This window comes from Triturus cristatus, chromosome 2_2 (assembly GCF_964204655.1).
Source record: "Triturus cristatus chromosome 2_2, aTriCri1.1, whole genome shotgun sequence".
Taxonomy (NCBI): domain Eukaryota; kingdom Metazoa; phylum Chordata; class Amphibia; order Caudata; family Salamandridae; genus Triturus; species Triturus cristatus.
Window position 1 is genome coordinate 1,249,131,936 of NC_140582.1, and position 20,738 is coordinate 1,249,152,673.

The 20,738-nt window shown below is 53.4% G+C and overlaps 1 protein-coding gene across 1 annotated transcript in view; it reads right to left on the reverse strand.

The window, feature by feature from the left end:
• Positions 1-2,800: 2,800 nt before the first annotated feature.
• Positions 2,801-20,738, reverse strand: part of WDR54 (WD repeat domain 54) — a 144,173-nt gene continuing 126,235 nt past the window's right edge. Inside the window, exons 9-10 of the mRNA XM_085642947.1 lie at positions 16,703-16,777; positions 2,801-7,075 (exon numbers count right to left, since the gene is read on the reverse strand). Of these exons, the coding sequence (XP_085499073.1) occupies positions 6,944-7,075; positions 16,703-16,777 (207 nt within the window). The 3' untranslated portion in view covers positions 2,801-6,943. The remainder of the gene's footprint in view (positions 7,076-16,702; positions 16,778-20,738) is intronic.

The following is a 20,738-nucleotide window of genomic DNA, read 5'->3' on the forward strand; positions in this document are numbered from 1 at the left end:
CGGAGACAAATCCTCCGGTTGTCATCTCCTCCTCACATCACGTCCAGCTGGGATTAACCCTTCCCACCACTGCTTCCACTCAGCAGGCCCCGCCCCTTCCACCCACTGCTGCCACTCAGCAGGCCCTGCCTCTTCCCACCGCTGCTGCCACTCAGCAGGCCCCTCCCCTTCCCACCACTGCTTCCACTAAGCAGGCCCCGCCCCTTCCCACCACTGCTTCCACTCAGCAGGCTCTGCTCCTTCCCACCGCTGCTGCTACTCAGCAGCCCCCCCTTCCTACCGCTGCTGCCACTCAGCAGGCCCTGCTCCTTCCTACCGCTGCTGCCACTCAGCAGGCCCTGCTCCTTCCCACCACTGCTGCCACTCAGCAGGCCCGCGCCTTCACACCGCTGCTGCCACTCAGCAGAACCGCCCCTTCCCACCGCTGCTGCCACTCAGCAGGCCCGCCCCTTCCCACCGCTGCTGCCACTCAGCAGGACCGCCCCTTCCCACCGCTGCTGCCACTCACCTGTGGAAGGCGCGGACCAGGCGCCCAGAGGAAGTCTGTAAGTGCTTGATTAAAGGGCACCAGCGGCTCCGTGCAGGAGGCCTCTGGCCGAATCACCTCAGTCAGGAGATTGGTCTTGAGAGACACCGTAGGGAGTTTGAGGTTAAGAGCCTCAGCCGCCCTGCGCAACACCCCAGAAAATGTGCCATCCTGCTCCATAGCCACGGAGAAAGAGGCAAGTGTACCGGGGCGTGGAGATAAACTCCAGATCGCTCAGATCCTCCACATTGGCATCCTAGTGTGGCGCATCCCCACACTGATCTGCGAGAGGGTCCCTAGACCCCTCCCACTCATTGCCGCTGGCCGTCGGCTGTTTGAGAGGCCGAGAAGAATGAGGAGGCCTGGGAAATTGAGAAAATGTCCTCTCCCGGGCTAGGAATTTTTAGACAATAGGCGCTGAAGCCAGCAGCGGCGCCTGAGGCCAGGAGCCATCGGCGGGTCCGAGGCCAGGAGCCATCGGCGGGTCCGAGGCCAGGAGCCAACGGCGGGTCCGAGGCCAGGAGCCAACGGCGGGGCCAGGGCCGGAGCCAACGGTGTCCCAGGGTATCTTGCCGGCGTTGCCAGGGCCAAAAGCGGTTGCACAGGGGCAGAACCACCCAAAGGCGCTCCGGAGGGACCCGAAGGGGCAAATAAACGGCCCATAGCTGATAGGAACACTTGTATTCCTTCCGGAGTCGCGTACGGCCCCGGAGAAGGCGGGTAGGATGCAGGCAACAATAGAGGCTCCACCAGAGCCGCGGGGGAGTGACCACCCGCCCCCCTCCACCGTGACCGGTGAAGGGTAGGCAAAGAGCGAGGCCGCGTCTTCGACCTGGTATGGCGCTTCGACTTACCTGACCCCGAAGCTACAAGTGATGGTGTAGGCACCGCAACCGGCCCCTCGACCGCCCACGGGCGCGTGACCTTGAGTGGCGCGGAGCAATTGCCGGGTCACAAAGAACTGTCGGGAACGCTCCTAAGGTCTTCGGCGCCATGGCCCGACAACTGGGGCACATCTCGGGGTGATGGACGTGCCCGAAGCAGAAGACACACACGACATGCGGGTCCTCCGCTGACATGTTCTGACGGCAGTCCCTACAGGACTGAGACCCGGGCATCCCTACTGCACCAGAAGTCAAGTACTCGAGAAACAAGAGAAACAAGTCTCAGAAAACAAGTCAAAAATATGACTAGGAGTACCGCTCTCTCTCGGATCTGCACTTGCTGACGCGGAAAAAGAAAGAACTGACGTCAGCGCGCGTGGGCGCATCTAAGTAGCTCCGACGCCAGCAACGTACCTGTAGCCGCACGACGACGCCTACCGATGCGCAGGGGTACTGCTGACGAAAAACTTTCCAGATCCAGTCTGACGCCAGGGGATATTCGAAGGTAAGGAATCTATCACTAACGTGTCTCTTTCAGATCTGGACATTAGAAGCCCGAAGCACTCCATTGTTTTCAATGGAGCTCCCAACACTTCAGTGTTCTAAACTGCATTAAGATCTGCTATGCCTTCACCATTGAAGAATACGCTATGCACGGGCTAACAGAGCCGTGGCGGCTTCTACTGCCCTGACCAGGAATCCTGTGGGCGATATTTTTCCTGGTAGTCACGCCTTCAATATATACATTTGCCAAGCGTCATTGCCAGGTGGGTCAGGCACTACTGCTTTGGGGCAAATTTGTAGGATGTGAAATGTGCAGGAAGAAGTATCTATCAGAAGAAACAGTTACCTACCTTCAAGAACTATATTTATGGTGTATACACCCCCCTCCCCGATTCCTCACCGCCCCCCTCTCCTACTTCTGAGATGGTGGCGTTCATAGTAAGGTTCCTAGGTATCTAACTTTTACTTTGTAGTATCATGGGCTGGCTTCAACGTCTTTCGGTTCCTCTCCGTCCACCTCGGTTGTGCCTGGAATGCCATCTTGATGCTAGCATTGTCCCTTCCTGAATGGAAGTGGAATCACTTGGCACTGACGGGCAGTGCTCTAGAGCTGTTGCCAGACAAAGAAGCCCCTGGGCCCAACCTGGTAACAAACCTAACCTTTCTTTTAATAAAAACAGTGTTTTCAATTGTGAATGCTGGCAGCTAATGACTTGAGTTGGTTTCCTGAACTTTCGCATTTTAGAACTACTCACCGATAACCTAAGTTGGCGCGTTTCACCAGTTTTCGATGCCTGAGCGAATAGGTAAGAAGCTGAATGCAGGAACATGTCGCCTTTCTTTTTAACTTTATGGATGGCGATATAAATAAAATGCTGTAGAACTCACTCTAACATAATTTTAATGGAAATCTGATGGTTTACATTCAATATCTTTTGGATTTTGCAACACAATAAGCCACAGGATGTACTAGTAAAGATACTGCAACATCCGCACTTACGATGGGACTGACAAGAAGAGCTAAACTAGCCCAATATCACCAGACTGGAGACAACACTGCAAGAAGGTAAAAGCCAGAAGGCAAGCCTTCTCTCTTCATGCTCCCATCATCTGGAACAGCATCCCTACTGACATCAGCTCCAACTCTACAATTCAGAAAAAAGATGCAGACCCACCTCTGACCTGGCAAGCACCCTGAACTTTCCCCTGAGGATTGTATCTTGGGGAAGCCCATGTCCCCCTGTTCAGCACTCCGCAGCGTTCGAGCTCCACTAACACCAATGCATACATACACGCACGTCATCAATAAAATAGGGCGTCTTCTGTCGGTATATTACCCGAAGACGATACTTCGGAGACAGTGGAGGTAACCGACTAGTTCCTCTCTTTCTCCTCTGCTAAGGTGAGGGAGGGTTTCCTGAAGGGGAAAGAGTGACCCTGGGGATTACTATGAGATCATTCTGTGCTGAAGCTAGAACAGGCAGTAAGACCAGGGCACCGATTGTACTGTTACCAGATGTGGGCACCCTTTTGAAATAGTGGTGATTGACGCTGTTGGTATCCGACAGCCTCCCACAACCTCTGGCAAAAAGTGTATTCAACAAGTATTTACCCCTATGGAAGCTAGGAACTCATTGGAAAATTCAGTTGGATTGTGCTTTGTAATAGGGGCACAAACTTCCTGTCCTACGTAAAGGCCACGTGGCGTGTAGAGGGTATTACATATCAGTTTTCAACTTCTTACCACCCCCTGATCAATGGTTTTATGGAAAAGTTCAACAAGACCCTGAAAACAATGAGGGCTTCAGAAGAACCCCTCACGAGGGAAGTGCTATGTGGCCCTATAGAACTGTAAAGGAAGATTGGAAGGACAACCCTAGACACCTGCCCATGAAGTGGCGGGCGATGTGCCCACCCACCTCCATAGAAATATGGGCCACCTTACAACAAAAGCAAAGATGGCTTTCCTGCCAGCCAGGAGGTGATGGATAAAGGAACAGTATGATCCTGAAGCCAGTCTGTTCCTGGTCTCTTGAGGACCAATGGAACGGCACCAGCAAAGTTTGAAAGAACATTTCAGACATCCGTGTCTAGCGGACTTAGGTGGCAGCACGGATGTGCTTAGAGTGTTCCACTGGAATAGGCCGGAACCTCCGGAGGCAGCGTTTGATTGCATCCATTGGAGAGGTCAGGGATGGTGGGGAGCCCTTCCCTGACTTGCTTCAGATCCGACACCAGCCCCACTGGCAAAACACAAGGAAGAGCGGCTCACTGTGACCAGTATTCCTCTGAACCCATCGTTCAATCCGGTCAGTCCATAACATTGATACTGGTCACAGAATGTCAGGAAATATTCAGATGAGCATAAAAAGGTGGTAGTTAGATGTGGGACTAAAGTCTTTGGCCTGGCCAGTGGTTCTCACGCCACAGTAAGGATCGACTGACCTGCACTTCTGTTGGGAATAACAAGGGCTCAACCCCGTCACTAAGACGGATGCTCATCCCAGGTGCCCAGGAACCTTCAGCACCATCTGGGTCAAGGTGCCGGCCCATCGCCATCCAACGCTGAAGAGCTTACTCTGTCCTCTATTGCCAGATGGTGCCTGCACTCACCTCTACAGCAGTCCCTGGAGTCCAAGGAAATCTGGATTTGGTTTTGGACTCATCTCATTGGCTGAGAGAGGGAGGGCGCGCTACTGCCAGAACTGTTGGGACTCAGTCCAAGCTGTAGCCTTTGTGGAAATGTTGCAGTTTAAAGCACTGGGTAAGCTCCCCTGACAAGGCTAGTAACCAATGATACGCTACACTCTCTGGTGGGTTCCCCCAAGTGCCGTCAGAGACTCTTGACATCAGTTGTGGAGATACAGCCCCCACCGCAACTTCTGACCACATGCGGAGGCCCGTTGAGTGCACTGGGGCACTAGGTAGCCGCTGTCCCCAACCCTGAGCCCAGTGTACTCAGAGTTTCAGTGCACTGACTGTGCCCTGCAACTGAGCATTAGTGACCAGAAACGGTGTCATCTCCTGGACACCAACAAACCTTTCTGGACAAGGAACTATCAGGAATAGTAACCAACGCCTTTCTCGGAGGGTCTCTCTGGCACCCTCGGAGAGCAAGACGCATATCTCCTGTGGCAGAATTCTCTTTCGAATTTCATTCTGTTGTGCATGCAGATGAGGAGGAGAGAAAAGGTAGTGTGCAGCCTGTTTAGCGACTCTGCTCACATGTGTAGACAGACCACGCGCCAGCACTGTATGGAGACACTGGCATACTGTAAAGCTTGTGTGGTGAGAGAAAACATCCTGTCAGAGGTACCTTGGGCCTTCAGTCGGTCCTGCATCAGACACTGTGCCTTCACTGTTAGATGAGAAGCCACAGGCTAGCGAAGCTGCTCTTATGGAAGCTGAAAGGATACCCCTGGCTTGTTTACAAGCGTCGTCACCCGCAAGGGACTTTGAGATAAGCGGATGGCATGCAATGTCTCCAGAGTGGGTCACTCTTTACATTCATGCCTTCCACTGAGGGAAAGACGTCCCACAGTTGCCACCAGTTCTACTCCAGGCTACTGAAGGGGCAGGATCTCGCGATGGCATCGCAGTTTAGGGCACAGGTGTGGCATGGTTTCCATTGAGTAAGACCGTCGGCTTTGTGACTCACCCAACCTTTCCCATACTACAGCCACCCAGTGCGAGCTTTGAGACTCTGTTAAAGGGAGAAGATTTATAACAACAGGAAGTACTAAGCACTTTGAATTCCACTACCTGACAGGGCAGTGCGGTTCACACCAGTGTCAATAAAATAACCAGGACTTGGGTTTTTGGACTACGGTAGGAATGGTAGCTCTTTCCCATGAGCTCTGGTACCAGGTGGTGCTAGTACTCAATGCTACGCATTCAGTTGACGTCGGGAGGATGAGTGCGACCACCAGGACTGGAACCTGCAGATTAGACGCTGCTCCATCGGTGGTGCAGTGGAAGATGCAAAGGACAAGTGCTGAGTTCCGATGTGTGCGTTCACAAGTCTCTCTAATGGGACCTGAGCAGGACAGCCTGGAGGTGGGCGCGGGACGCGTGGAGCAGCGGACTGTGGGGTTCATCAAAGGAGAAGTACAAGCGGAGCTCGCCAAAGATCCTTTGGCTCCACCAACAAATTCCATCTGTCCTGCTGGACCAAGGGCTTGTTCCGAGATGCAGATATCTAGTTAAGCGCAGTCTGTACAGACAAAGGTCCAAGCACTGTCTGAGGCAAGGTCCTGAGAAGTTGGCCTTCTATTGGCTTTGGGGACTGCAGGCAGAGATGGAGCTGCCCCTCTAATCTATTCTAACTTCACAAATACTACTGCTTGTATGACAGCTTAGGGGGTTGAAAGAATTGGAGCCACAATTTAAAGTCACCAACTGGGTACAAATTCAAACACCAGAATAAAGCAAAATGTGGGAGTGGGTTACCCAGAAACAAATACATCAGCGCGCAGGAGACAGCGAGGAAGGGAAACCATCAGTGGTACGGCACCTCAATAAATATCACTCAAGGAAAGCAAGAGAGAAACCCAGACGAAAGAACACGGCAAACACTTCACAGGCCACACCATCATGGCCCAGAAGTCAATCACATCTGAGACTCTAACAGCTGCAGCAAAGGACCCCGGGGCTCGCTCCAGGCTCCTCAACTCAGTCAACGATGGATCACTCAGTCTCACTGAGCATCAGGAGACAATGGGCCACGCAGTTAGTCTTGGAGTGACCGCCTTTCTTGAGCTTCGCTGCGGACCATGTTTTGAGGACGAGGACATCTTTTTCACTTTGCCTTGCAGGCTGCGTCCACTTATCGTGGACATTCCTTGGTGCCTTGAGTCCTTCACACCCTGTTGGTTGTGCCGCAGACTTGCTCTTTTGTTGAAGTCGCCCAGCAGCTCTGACGTCCGCCTCCTAGAGTTGCACATTCACGCAGCCCCTTTTCCCACCTAATGCTGAACTCAATTGTGTTTCAAAGTCATTTGTACTTTGGAGAAAGTCTACTGCAAGGCCCCTAAACCTGGATGTATCGGATGATTTCACTGAGGTCATATCCGGTCACGGCAAAGGCGTTTCCTTCCGGGTCACAGAAGCGAGAGCCGCTGATCTGAGCATCAGTTACACACTCTGAATGGCAGTGTTCAATCTAGGGAAAAAAAAGACAGAGAGGGCAGGAGAAAGGTTTAATATGCAGGACTGGCTTTGGAAAAGCACTTTTGTGAAGTCACAGCACCAACAAACTGACTAGAGAAGGAGTCTGCTACAACCTCTCAACCATGGAACTTAAGAACTGACTCCCAAGCTGGACAATCCCATCTCTAAAATAGTAACACAGATTCAGCAGCTGGCGCCCTCAGAAACCTATACCACGATAAAGTATATATATTGATCTGCAGCTTGGATGTCTTCGCTGACAGTAAGGCTCTCTCTGCACTGGCACACTGGCTGCAGCCGGAGCCCTGTGCCCACACAACTAGTGATGCAAGACTCTGCTTTGGCACACTGGCTGCAGCTGGAGCCCTGTGCCCACACAACTAGTGATGCAGGACTCTCTCTGTACCAGCACACTTGCCGGAGCCCTGTGCCCACACAACTAGTAATGCAAGACTCTCTCTGCACTGGCACACTGGCTGCAGCCGGGGCTCTGTGCCCAAACAACTAGTGATGGAGGACTCTCTCTGCACTGGCACACTGGCTGCAGCCAGAGCCCTGTGCCCACACAACTAGTGATGCAAGACTCTGCACTGGAACACTGGCTGCAGCCAGAGCCCTGTGCCCACACAACTAGTGATGCAAGACTCTCTCTGCACTGGCACACTGGCTGCAGCCGGAGCCCTGTGCCCACACAACTAGTGATGCAAGACTCTCTCTGCACCAGCACACTGGCTGCAGCCGGAGCCCTGTGCCCACACACAACTAGTGATGCAAGACTCTCTCTGCGCTGGCACACTGGCTGCAGCCGGAGCCCTGTGCCCACACAACTAGTGATGCAAGACCCTCTCTGCGCTGGCACACTGGCTGCAGCCGGAGCCCTGTGCCCACACAACTAGTGATGCAAGACTCTCTCTGCGCTGGCACACTGGCTGCAGCTGGAGCTCTGTGCCCAAACAACTAGTGATGCAAGACTCTCTCTGTGCTGGCACACTGGCTGTAGCTGGAGCCCTGTGCCCACACACAACTAGTGATGCAAGACTCTGCACTGGCACACTGGCTGCAGCCGGAGCCCTGTGCCCACACAACTAGTGATGCAAGACTCTTTCTGCACTGGCACACTGGCTGCAGCCGGAGCTCTGTGCCCACACAACTAGTGATGCAAGACTCTCTGTACTGGCACACTGACTGCAGCCGGAGCCCTGTGCCCACACAACTAGTGATGCAAGACTCTCTCTGCGCTGGCACACTGGCTGCAGCCAGAGCCCTATCCCACACAACTAGTGATGCAAGACTCTCTCTGCACTGGCACACTGGCTGCAGCCGGAGCTCTGTGCCCACACAACTAGTGATGCAAGACTCTCTGCACTGGCACACTGACTGCAGCCGGAGCCCTGTGCCCACACAGCTAGTGATGCAAGACTCTCTCTGCGCTGGCACACTGGCTGCAGCCGGAGCCCTGTGCCCACACAACTAGTGATGGAAGACTCTCTCTGCACTGGCAAGCTGGCTGCAGCCGGAGCCCTGTGCCCACACAACTAGTGATGCAAGACTCTCTCTACACTGGCTGCAGCCGGAGCCCTGTGCCCACACACAACTAGTGATGCACGACTCTCTGCACTGGCACACTGGCTGCAGCCGGAGCCCTGTGCCCACACAACTAGTGATGCAAGACTCTGCACTGGCACACTGGCTGCAGCCGGAGCCCTGTGCCCACACACAACTAGTGATGCAAGACTCTCTCTGCACTGGCACACTGGCTGCAGCCGGAGCCCTGTGCCCACACAACTAGTGATGCAAGACTCTCTCTGCACTGGCACACTGGCTGCAGCCGGAGCCCTGTGCCCACACAACTAGTGATGCAAGACTCTCTCTGCACTGGCACACTGGCTGCAGCCGGAGCCCTGTGCCCACACAACTAGTGATGCAATACTCTCTGCGCTGGCACACTGGCTGCAGCCGGAGTCCTGTGCCCACACAACCAGTGAGGCAAGACTCTCTATGCACTGGCACACTGGCTGCAGCCAGAGCCCTGTGCCCACACAACTAGTGATGCAGGACTCTCTCTGCACTGGCACACTGGCTGCAGCCAGAGCCCTGTGCCCCACAACTAGTGATGCAAGACTCTGCACCGGCACGCTGGCTGCAGCCGGAGCCCTTTGCCCACACAACTAGTGATGCAAGACTCTCTCTGCACCAGCACACTGGCTGCAGCCGGAGACCTGTGCCCACACAACTAGTGATGCAAAAATCTCTCTGCACTGGCACACTGGCAGCAGCCAGAGCCCTGTGCCCACACACAACTAGTGATGCAAGACTCTCTCTGTGCTGGCACACTGGCTGTAGCTGGAGCCCTGTGCCCACACACAACTAGTGATGCAAGACTCTGCACTGGCACACTGGCTGCAGCCGGAGCCCTGTGCCCACACAACTAGTGATGCAAGACTCTACACTGGCTAAAGCCGCAGCCCTGTGCCCACACAACTAGTGATGCAAGACTCTCTGCACTGGCACACTGACTGCAGCCGGAGCCCTGTGCCCACACAACTAGTGATGGAGGACTCTCTCTGCACTGGCACACTGGCTGCAGCCAGAGCCCTGTGCCCACACAACTAGTGATGCAAGACTCTCTCTGCACCAGTACACTGGCTGCAGCCGGGGCCCTGTGCCCACATAACTAGTGATGCAAGACTCTCTCTGCACTGGCACACTGGCTGCAGCCGGAGCTCTTTGCCCACACAACTAGTGATACAAGACTCTCTCTGCACTGGCACACTGCAGAGTCACAGCCAGAGCCCTGTGCCCACACAACGAGTGATGCAAGACTCTCTCTGCACCAGCAAACTGGCTGCAGCCGGAGCCCTGTGCCCACACATCTAGTGATGCAAGACTCTGAACTGGCACACTGGCTGCAGCCGGAGCCCTGTGCCCACACAACTAGTGATGCAAGACTCTACACTGGCTGCTGCCGGAGTCCTGTGCCCACACAACTAGTGATGCAAGTCTCTGCACAGGCACACTGGCTGCAGCCGGAGCCCTGTGCCCACACAACTAGTGATGCAAGACTCTCTGTGCACTGGCACACTGGCTGCAGACGGAGCCCTGTGCCCACACAACTAGTGATGCAAGACTCTGCACTGGCACACTGGCTGCAGCCGGAGCTCTGTGCCCACACAACTAGTGATGCAAGACTGGCACACTGGCTGCAGCCGGAGCCCTTTGCCCACACAACTAGTGATGCAAGACTCTCTCTGCACCAGCACACTGGCTGCAGCCGGAGACCTGTACCCACACAACTAGTGATGCAAAAATCTCTCTGCACTGGCACACTGGCAGCAGCCAGAGCCCTGTGCCCACACACAACTAGTGATGCAAGACTCTCTCTGTGCTGGCACACTGGCTGTAGCTGGAGCCCTGTGCCCACACACAACTAGTGATGCAAGACTCTGCACTGGCACACTGGCTGCAGCCGGAGCCCTGTGCCCACACAACTAGTGATGCAAGACTCTACACTGGCTAAAGCCGCAGCCCTGTGCCCACACAACTAGTGATGCAAGACTCTCTGCACTGGCACACTGACTGCAGCCGGAGCCCTGTGCCCACACAACTAGTGATGCAAGACTCTCTTTGCACTGGCACACTGGCTGCACCCGGAGCTCTTTGCCCAAACAACTAGTGATGGAGGACTCTCTCTGCACTGGCACACTGGCTGCAGCCAGAGCCCTGTGCCCACACAACTAGTGATGCAAGACTCTCTCTGCACCAGTACACTGGCTGCAGCCGGGGCCCTGTGCCCACATAACTAGTGATGCAAGACTCTCTCTGCACTGGCACACTGGCTGCAGCCGGAGCTCTTTGCCCACACAACTAGTGATACAAGACTCTCTCTGCACTGGCACACTGCAGAGTCACAGCCAGAGCCCTGTGCCCACACAACGAGTGATGCAAGACTCTCTCTGCACCAGCAAACTGGCTGCAGCCGGAGCCCTGTGCCCACACATCTAGTGATGCAAGACTCTGAACTGGCACACTGGCTGCAGCCGGAGCCCTGTGCCCACACAACTAGTGATGCAAGACTCTACACTGGCTGCTGCCGGAGTCCTGTGCCCACACAACTAGTGATGCAAGTCTCTGCACAGGCACACTGGCTGCAGCCGGAGCCCTGTGCCCACACAACTAGTGATGCAAGACTCTCTGTGCACTGGCACACTGGCTGCAGACGGAGCCCTGTGCCCACACAACTAGTGATGCAAGACTCTGCACTGGCACACTGGCTGCAGCCGGAGCTCTGTGCCCACACAACTAGTGATGCAAGACTGGCACACTGGCTGCAGCCGGAGCCCTGTGCCCACACAACTAGTGATGCAAGACTCTCTCTGTGCTGGCACACTGGCTGCAGCCGGAGCCCTGTGCCCACACAACTAGTGATGGAAGACTCTCTCTGCACTGGCAAGCTGGCTGCAGCCGGAGCCCTGTGCCCACACAACTAGTGATGCAAGACTCTCTCTACACTGGCTGCAGCCGGAGCCCTGTGCCCACACACAACTAGTGATGCACGACTCTCTGCACTGGCACACTGGCTGCAGCCGGAGCCCTGTGCCCACACACCTAGTGATGCAAGACTCTGCACTGGCACACTGGCTGCAGCCGGAGCCCTGTGCCCACACACAACTAGTGATGCAAGACTCTGTCTGCACTGGCACACTGGCTGCAGCCGGAGCCCTGTGCCCACACAACTAGTGATGCAAGACTCTCTCTGCACTGGCACACTGGCTGCAGCCGGAGCCCTGTGCCCACACAACTAGTGATGCAATACACTCTGCGCTGGCACACTGGCTGCAGCCGGAGTCCTGTGCCCACACAACCAGTGAGGCAAGACTCTCTATGCACTGGCACACTGGCTGCAGCCGGAGCCCTGTGCCCACACAACTAGTGATGCAGGACTCTCTCTGCACTGGCACACTGGCTGCAGCCAGAGCCCTGTGCCCCACAACTAGTGATGCAAGACTCTTTGCACCGGCACGCTGGCTGCAGCCGGAGCCCTTTGCCCACACACAACTAGTGATGCAAGACTCTCTCTGTGCTGGCACACTGGCTGCAGCCGGAGACCTGTGCCCACACAACTAGTGATGCAAAATGCAAAAATCTCTCTGCACTGGCACACTGGCAGCAGCCAGAGCCCTGTGCCCACACACAACTAGTGATGCAAGACTCTCTCTGTGCTGGCACACTGGCTGTAGCTGGAGCCCTGTGCCCACACACAACTAGTGATGCAAGACTCTGCACTGGCACACTGGCTGCAGCCGGAGCCCTGTGCCCACACAACTAGTGATGCAAGACTCTACACTGGCTAAAGCCGCAGCCCTGTGCCCACACAACTAGTGATGCAAGACTCTCTCTGCGCTGGCACACTGGCTGCAGCCGGAGCCCTGTGCCCACACAACTAGTGATGGAAGACTCTCTCTGCACTGGCAAGCTGGCTGCAGCCGGAGCCCTGTGCCCACACAACTAGTGATGCAAGACTCTCTCTGCACTGGCACACTGGCTGCAGCCGGAGCCCTGTGCCCACACACAACTAGTGATGCACGACTCTCTGCACTGGCACACTGGCTGCAGCCGGAGCCCTGTGCCCACACAACTAGTGATGCAAGACTCTGCACTGGCACACTGGCTGCAGCCGGAGCCCTGTGCCCACACACAACTAGTGATGCAAGACTCTCTCTGCACTGGCAAGCTGGCTGCAGCCGGAGCCCTGTGCCCACACAACTAGTGATGCAAGACTCTCTCTGCACTGGCACACTGGCTGCAGCCGGAGCCCTGTGCCCACACAACTAGTGATGCAATACTCTCTGCGCTGGCACACTGGCTGAAGCCGGAGCCCTGTGCCCACACAACCAGTGAGGCAAGACTCTCTATGCACTGGCACACTGGCTGCAGCCGGAGCCCTGTGCCCACACAACTAGTGATGCAGGACTCTCTCTGCACTGGCACACTGGCTGCAGCCAGAGCCCTGTGCCCCACAACTAGTGATGCAAGACTCTTTGCACCGGCACGCTGGCTGCAGCCGGAGCCCTTTGCCCACACAACTAGTGATGCAAGACTCTCTCTGCACCAGCACACTGGCTGCAGCCAGAGCCCTGTGCCCACACAACTAGTGATGCAAGAATCTCTCTGCACTGGCATACTGGCAGCAGCCAGAGCCCTGTGCCCACACACAACTAGTGATGCAAGACTCTCTCTGTGCTGGCACACTGGCTGTAGCTGGAGCCCTGTGCCCACACACAACTAGTGATGCAAGACTCTGCACTGGCACACTGGCTGCAGCCGGAGCCCTGTGCCCACACAACTAGTGATGCAAGACCATACACTGGCTAAAGCCGCAGCCCTGTGCCCACACAACTAGTGATGCAAGACTCTCTCTGCGCTGGCACACTGGCAGCAGCCGGAGCCCTGTGCCCACACAACTAGTGATGCAAGAGTCTGCACTGGCACACTGGCTGCAGCCGGAGCTCTGTGCCCACACAACTAGTGATGCAAGACTCTGCACTGGCAGACTGGCTGCAGCCGGAGCCATGTGCCCACACAACTAGTGATGCAAGACTCTCTCTGCACTGGCACACTGGCTGCAGCTGGAGCCCTGTGCCCACACACAACTAGTGATGCAAGACTCTCTCTGCACTGGCACACTGGCTGCAGCCGGAGCCCTGTGCCCACACAACTAGTGATGCAAGACTCTCTCTGCACTGGCACACTGGCTGCAGCCGGAGCTCTGTGCCCACACAACTAGTGATGCAAGACTCTCTCTGCACTGGCACACTGGCTGCAGCCGGAGCCCTGTGCCCACACAACTAGTGATGCAAGACTCTGCACTGGCACACTGGCTGCAGCCGGAGCCCTGTGCCCACAAAACTAGGGATGCAAGACTCTCTGCGCTGGCACATTGGCTGCAGCCGGAGCCCTGTGCCCACACAACTAGTGATGCAAGACTCTGCACTGGCACACTGGCTGCAGCCGGAGCCCTGTGCCCACACACAACTAGTGATGCAAGACTCTCTCTCTGCACTGGCACACTGGCTGCAGCCGGAGCCCTGTGCCCACACAACTAATGATGCAAGACTCTCTCTGCACTGGCACACTGGCTGCAGCCGGAGCCCTGTGCCCACACAACTAGTGATGCAAGATTCTCTCTACACTGGCTGCAGCCGGAGCTCTGTGCCCACACAACTAGTGATGTAAGACTCTGCACTGGCACACTGGCTGCAGCCGGAGCTCTGTGCCCACACAACTAGCGATGCAAGACTCTGCGCTGGCACACTGGCTGCAGCCAGAGCCCTGTGCCCACACAACTAGTGATGCAAGACTCTGCACTGGCACACTGGCTGCAGCCGGAGCCCTGTGCCCACACAACTAGTGATGCCAGTATGTCGCTTGACTCGATTGCCTGTAATGATGTGGTGACATGTACACGAGGGTGCCACAGAGAATATGTGTACTGTTTCTTGTTCAATAGAACAGGTGTGGTACTTTTTAAACACGGGCGCCCGACATGATATTTATTGCGTTTTCTGTTTGCAGTGTCTATTTTTGGGAAATAAAGAGTCTATTGAAGTGTTCTCAGTTTTTATGCATTGTATTGTTCGGTGTTTATGCATTTCAGCCTGTGAATATCTGTCAGAGAAGGTGTTTTTCTGGCGTTTAGAGAATGCATGCATATAATGCTTTCACTGCAGCAACCCTAAAACGGACAGATGGTGGTACCTAGAGACACATTTGGGTAGCACAGACTGCCGCTCTTGTATATTTTACCTGTTTTTCTAGAAAATGTGTTATGTCACTGAAAACACAGTCTCCTCCAACTCTGTAGCAGCAAAATATATGGCACAACCGCAAAACAGAAAAAAACCTCTGATTAAAGTCATTAATGTAAAGTACATCATCTTCCCATACTTCAGGGGGACGCGGCTTTGCATGCGAGTCATGTGGATGAAAAGGCAACAATCAGTTCTGAATCCCGAGTTAATAAAGGTTTTCTAGCAAGACACTGGAATAATCAGGCCACAAAAAAATAAGCACTGACAGCGCCTACTTTTAGCTTTGGAATAATGAAAAGTTTTTTTCAATATTTTATTTACACACAAAGAAATGCAGAGTGGAGTCTGAGGGGAGAGGAGGGCAGATAGGAGGGCAGTCGTGGGCAAAGATGCTGCAGGACAGCCACTGATGCAGTCACACAATAAAAGTCTAGCATCAGTGTACCTTCATACAAAAGATAGAATTGTAGGCAAACGTGTGTGGGCTTGGAAATGATTTCAAGCTGATGTTTTAGTGATGACTTGTAATGATCGATTCCTGATGGGACATCGTTTCCTTCCTTACAGAGGCCACGCTGGTGTTCACTTCTCGCTGTTTCTACTCTTCCTTCTCCTGACCCTTGAGGGGTCACCCCTGTGCTGTCATGGGGGTGGAGAATCGTCGACAGATGTTTGAAGGCCCGCCCGCTGCCCTGGGGGGCATGTTCGTTCATCAACCACGATCTGCTTGGAAGGTGTCGAGGAAGGAGGGAGGCAGGCGTACAGAGAGATGCTTTATACGAAACATATAGGAGGCATGGAGACGTCAGACATCGGAAAATTGGGATTTTAGCCAAATTATTTGGGAAACTGAGCTGCAGAAAAATTTGTTGATGTCCTCCTCTTGAAGCTGTTCTTAATGGAAGCATATTTCTGGAGCCCCAATTCATACTTTTCTACAAAACCTATGGCTTTTTAGTCAACTTCTTGGAAAATTCACTACCTGCACTTTTTTTTTTTTTTTAACAAACCTTTTAATGTGAGAAAGCTCCTTGAGGGCTGCTTTGAGAGTTTGAGCTTAGTTGCTCTGTTCCATTCCACAAATGTTTAAATGTTTATAAGGTGTGCTGATTGGCTGCGGATGGAGTCCTGCAACATACGTCACCGGCAGTATCACTGGTATATGTTTTTACATCAACGGTGACAACCTTACGATGGAGGGCCCGAAGAGCAGAGGTGACAGCGCCGCTAGGTATGTGCAGGGTACAGCGTCCCTCTTACTTTGCAGAGATCTATGAATTTTAAACTGTGATCCAAGCGATAATTCGAAAGACGGCTCTTCATCGGTTTGGTACGATGCTTGGAGACCACCCAACCCCCTAGAGAGTGACCTGTCAGAGCCCCCGGGACACCGAGCAAACTGCAGTGAAAGCTAAAACCACAGGCTGGGCCAATCTCCTGAAGAGGCAAAGAAAAGCCCATCTCTGGGCAAGAAGAGTTGGGGGATGCGGGGCAGGACCAAGGAAACATCATCAGGCTGTGAAGACACAGGGACCAAGTGGGACCACGGAGCTACCCATGGCCCAAATTATGAGAGTTCTCTTCTACTCTGTTTTATTTCATTTATGTGAATTATATGACTAAAGAAAGAACGGGGAATATTCACAGATGGAATGATATCGGACAGATGAGATTCCGCGGATGCCCCACGAACCCTCCCTGGTGATGTAGTCCTCAAGAGTTTGAAATGATGGGAAGAGGATGGACAACCATTCATATTTCAATCAGCCCCCTCACCGCCCCACCAGTGTGTACGTGAAGACCCAAGGTACCTCAATGGTGTTCGTCTCCGGGCTCCGACTGAGCTTCCAGATCTGTACGAATGAGTCCTCGGCTCCAGACAGCAACTGCACCAAGAAAAACAAAGAGGAACATCTTAAGAAGTGGCAAGAAAGAAAAAAAAAGCAACATTATATATGCCATCTCCGACGTTTTCTCTCTCATGACATACTCCATGCTGTTACTGTCCTCCTTAAAGGGGCTGGCTTCTGATGACAGATTCCATGCTGTCACTGCCATCTTTAAAGGGACTGCTCTATGGTGACAGATTCGACGCTGGTCTCTGATGTTTGCAAAAAGAACAATTGATGGACAGAATGCAGAACAATGTCATACATCCACCCCAGTACAGAGATCTGGGCCTAAATCTATCATTTGTTTGCTCACCATGCCATTCCAGTTTGAACCCAGCCATATGCAAATCAGTCTTGACCCACCTTAGGTTGGCAGGGTATGCCCAGACGTGGGTCCCGTGCTCACTTTGCCACTGGATTCAAGCTAGCCTGGCTGATGAAGGGTGTTACCCAGAAACCTGTCCCAGGATGGTTGTTTCCGGTCCAGGGAAGACATGGCTTGGCAGTTCGGGCTCGACTGTTCCCATGAGGCACAGGGTCAAGACTGATTTGCATATGGCCATGTCTGAACTGGGGTGGCAGAGTGAGCTAAAGAACGATGATGGATTCAACCCAGATCTGTGACTGGGGGCGAGTGTCTGAAATGTTTCAGCGATTCGTCCATCATCTCCTTGTGTTTGCGCTGGTCTCTGATGACACATCCCCTGCTGTTACTGCCATCTTTGAAGGGACTGTTCTTTGGTGACACATCCCCTGCTGTTACTGCCATCTTTGAAGGGACTGGTCTCTGATGGCAGATCCCCTGCTGTTACTGCCATCTTTGAAGGGACTGGTCTCTGATGGCAGATCCCCTGCTGTTACTGCCATCTTTGAAGGAACTGGTCTCCGATGGCAGATCCCCTGCTGTTACTGCCATCTTTGAAGGGACTGGTCTCTGATGGCAGATCCCCTGCTGTTACTGCCATCTTTGAAGGGACTGGTCTCTGATGGCAGATCCCCTGCTGTTACTGCCATCTTTGAAGGGACTGGTCTCTGATGGCAGATCCCCTGCTGTTACTGCCATCTTTGAAGGGACTGGTCTCTGATGGTAGATCCCCTGCTGTTACTGCCATCTTTGAAGGGACTGGTCTCTGATGGCAGATCCCCTGCTGTTACTGCCATCTTTGATGGGACTGGTCTCTGATGACACATCCCCTGCTGTTACTGCCATCTTTGAAGGGACTGGTTTCCGGTGACAGATCCCCTGCTGTTACTGCCATCTTTGAAGGGACTGGTCTCCTGTGACAGATCCCCTGCTGTTACTGCCATCTTTGAAGGAACTGGTCTCCGATGGCAGATCCCCTGCTGTTACTGCCATCTTTGAAGGGACTGGTCTCTGATGGCCGATTCAACGCTGTTACTGCCATCTTTGAAGGGACTGGTCTCTGATGGCAGATCCCCTGCTGTTACTGCCATCTTTGAAGGGACTGGTCTCCGGTGACAGATCCCCTGCTGTTACTGCCATCTTTGAAGGGACTGGTCTCCGATGGCAGATCCCCTGCTGTTACTGCCATCTTTGAAGGGACAGGTCTCCGATGGCAGATCCCCTGCTGTTACTGCCATCTTTGAAGGGACTGGTCTCCGGTGACAGATCCCCTGCTGTTACTGCCATCTTTGAAGGGACTGGTCTCTGATGGCAGATCCCCTGCTGTTACTGCCATCTTTGAAGGGACTGGTCTCTGATGGTAGATCCCCTGCTGTTACTGCCATCTTTGAAGGGACTGGTCTCTGATGGCAGATCCCCTGCTGTTACTGCCATCTTTGATGGGACTGGTCTCTGATGACACATCCCCTGCTGTTACTGCCATCTTTGAAGGGACTGGTCTCCTGTGACAGATCCCCTGCTGTTACTGCCATCTTTGAAGGAACTGGTCTCCGATGGCAGATCCCCTGCTGTTACTGCCATCTTTGAAGGGACTGGTCTCTGATGGCCGATTCAACGCTGTTACTGCCATCTTTGAAGGGACTGGTCTCTGATGGCAGATCCCCTGCTGTTACTGCCATCTTTGAAGGGACTGGTCTCCGGTGACAGATCCCCTGCTGTTACTGCCATCTTTGAAGGGACTGGTCTCTGATGGCAGATCCCCTGCTGTTACTGCCATCTTTGAAGGGACTGGTCTCTGATGGCCGATTCAACGCTGTTACTGCCATCTTTGAAGGGACTGGTCTCTGATGGCAGATCCCCTGCTGTTACTGCCATCTTTGAAGGGACTGGTCTCCGGTGACAGATCCCCTGCTGTTACTGCCATCTTTGAAGGGACTGGTCTCCGATGGCAGATCCCCTGCTGTTACTGCCATCTTTGAAGGGACAGGTCTCCGATGGCAGATCCCCTGCTGTTACTGCCATCTTTGAAGGGACTGGTCTCCGGTGACAGATCCCCTGCTGTTACTGCCATCTTTGAAGGAACTGGTCTCCGATGGCAGATCCCCTGCTGTTACTGCCATCTTTGAAGGGACTGGTCTCCGGTGACAGATCCCCTGCTGTTACTGCCATCTTTGAAGGGACTGGTCTCTGGTGACAGATCCCCGGCTATTACTGCCATCCCTGAAGGTGTCAGTCTCACACAGCACACTCCATACTCTTATTTGTTTGTCTCTTTCATGGCTGACTCCACACTGTTATTACAACCTCTAAATGTGGCTGTTTCATTCAAGGGAGAGGTCCTCTCTCAAGCTAGACCCCATAATGTTACTTTCCTCTGTGAAGGGGGTCGGTCTCTCACGCCGCACTCCATGTTCTTATCTCTGAAGGTGCCCACCTCTAGTGCCAGGCTCCATGGAGTTAATGAAATCTAAGAGAGTAATTTTCACTTCAGATTTTTCTGCAATCCCTGAAGGCGTCTGTCTCAGAACATGATCTTCAGTCTCTCGCTCGGGCACTGGCGCTCTCCAGAATAGAGTATGTATTTGTAACTCTCTCCTAGCGGATCTCTCCAAAAACCATTTCATCCCCTTGAAAATCATTCTACAATTGTCAGTACGGTTCGTCTACAGGGCCAAAAGAAATGACCAGATCACCCTCATGCTGATCACCCTCCGATGGTTGCCAAATGAGGCGAGGGCTATCTACAAGACGGCCTGCCTCACCCATAAAGCCCTGCACTTATCCTCTCTCCGTTACCTGGTGGACACACTCAAGCTATCGGGAGGCTCCACACCGGAACGCCAAAGCAATGCTCCTTGAACCCCCGTCCTTTAAAAGGGAACGGCTGATGGCACAATCCTTCTCAGGAAGCACAACCAGAATCTGGAATTCAGTAACTCCAAATTGTGAGCACTGCTACCTCGCTGACTACTTTCAAAACGGACCTAAAAGCCTTCCTCTTCCAACGGTACTTTAGTTAAAACTCTGTAATCAACTCTTGGCACAGACCCCTATGCTACCTCAATCTTTCCATGGCTGTGTACTGCCTCAACCTTTCTACGGCTGTATACCACCTCAACATTGCTACATCTGTATACTACCTCAACATTTCTGCAGCTGTATACTACCTCAACCATTCTACATCTGTATACTACCTCAACATTTCTGCAGCTGTATACTACCTCAACATTTCTGCAGCTGTATACTACCTCAACCATTCTACATCTGTATACTACCTCAACATTTCTGCAGCTGTATACTACCTCAACCATTCTACGGCTGTATACTACCTCAACCTTTCTACATCTGTATACTACCTCAACATTTCTGCAGCTGTATACTAACTCAACCTTTCTAAGGCTGTATACCACCTCAACATTGCTACATCTGTATACTACCTCAATCTTTCCATGGCTGTGTACTGCCTCAACCTTTCTATGGCTGTATACTACCTCAACCATTCTACGGCTGTATACTACCTCAACCTTTCTACATCTGTATACTACCTCAACATTTCTGCAGCTGTATACTAACAACCTTTCTACGGCTGTA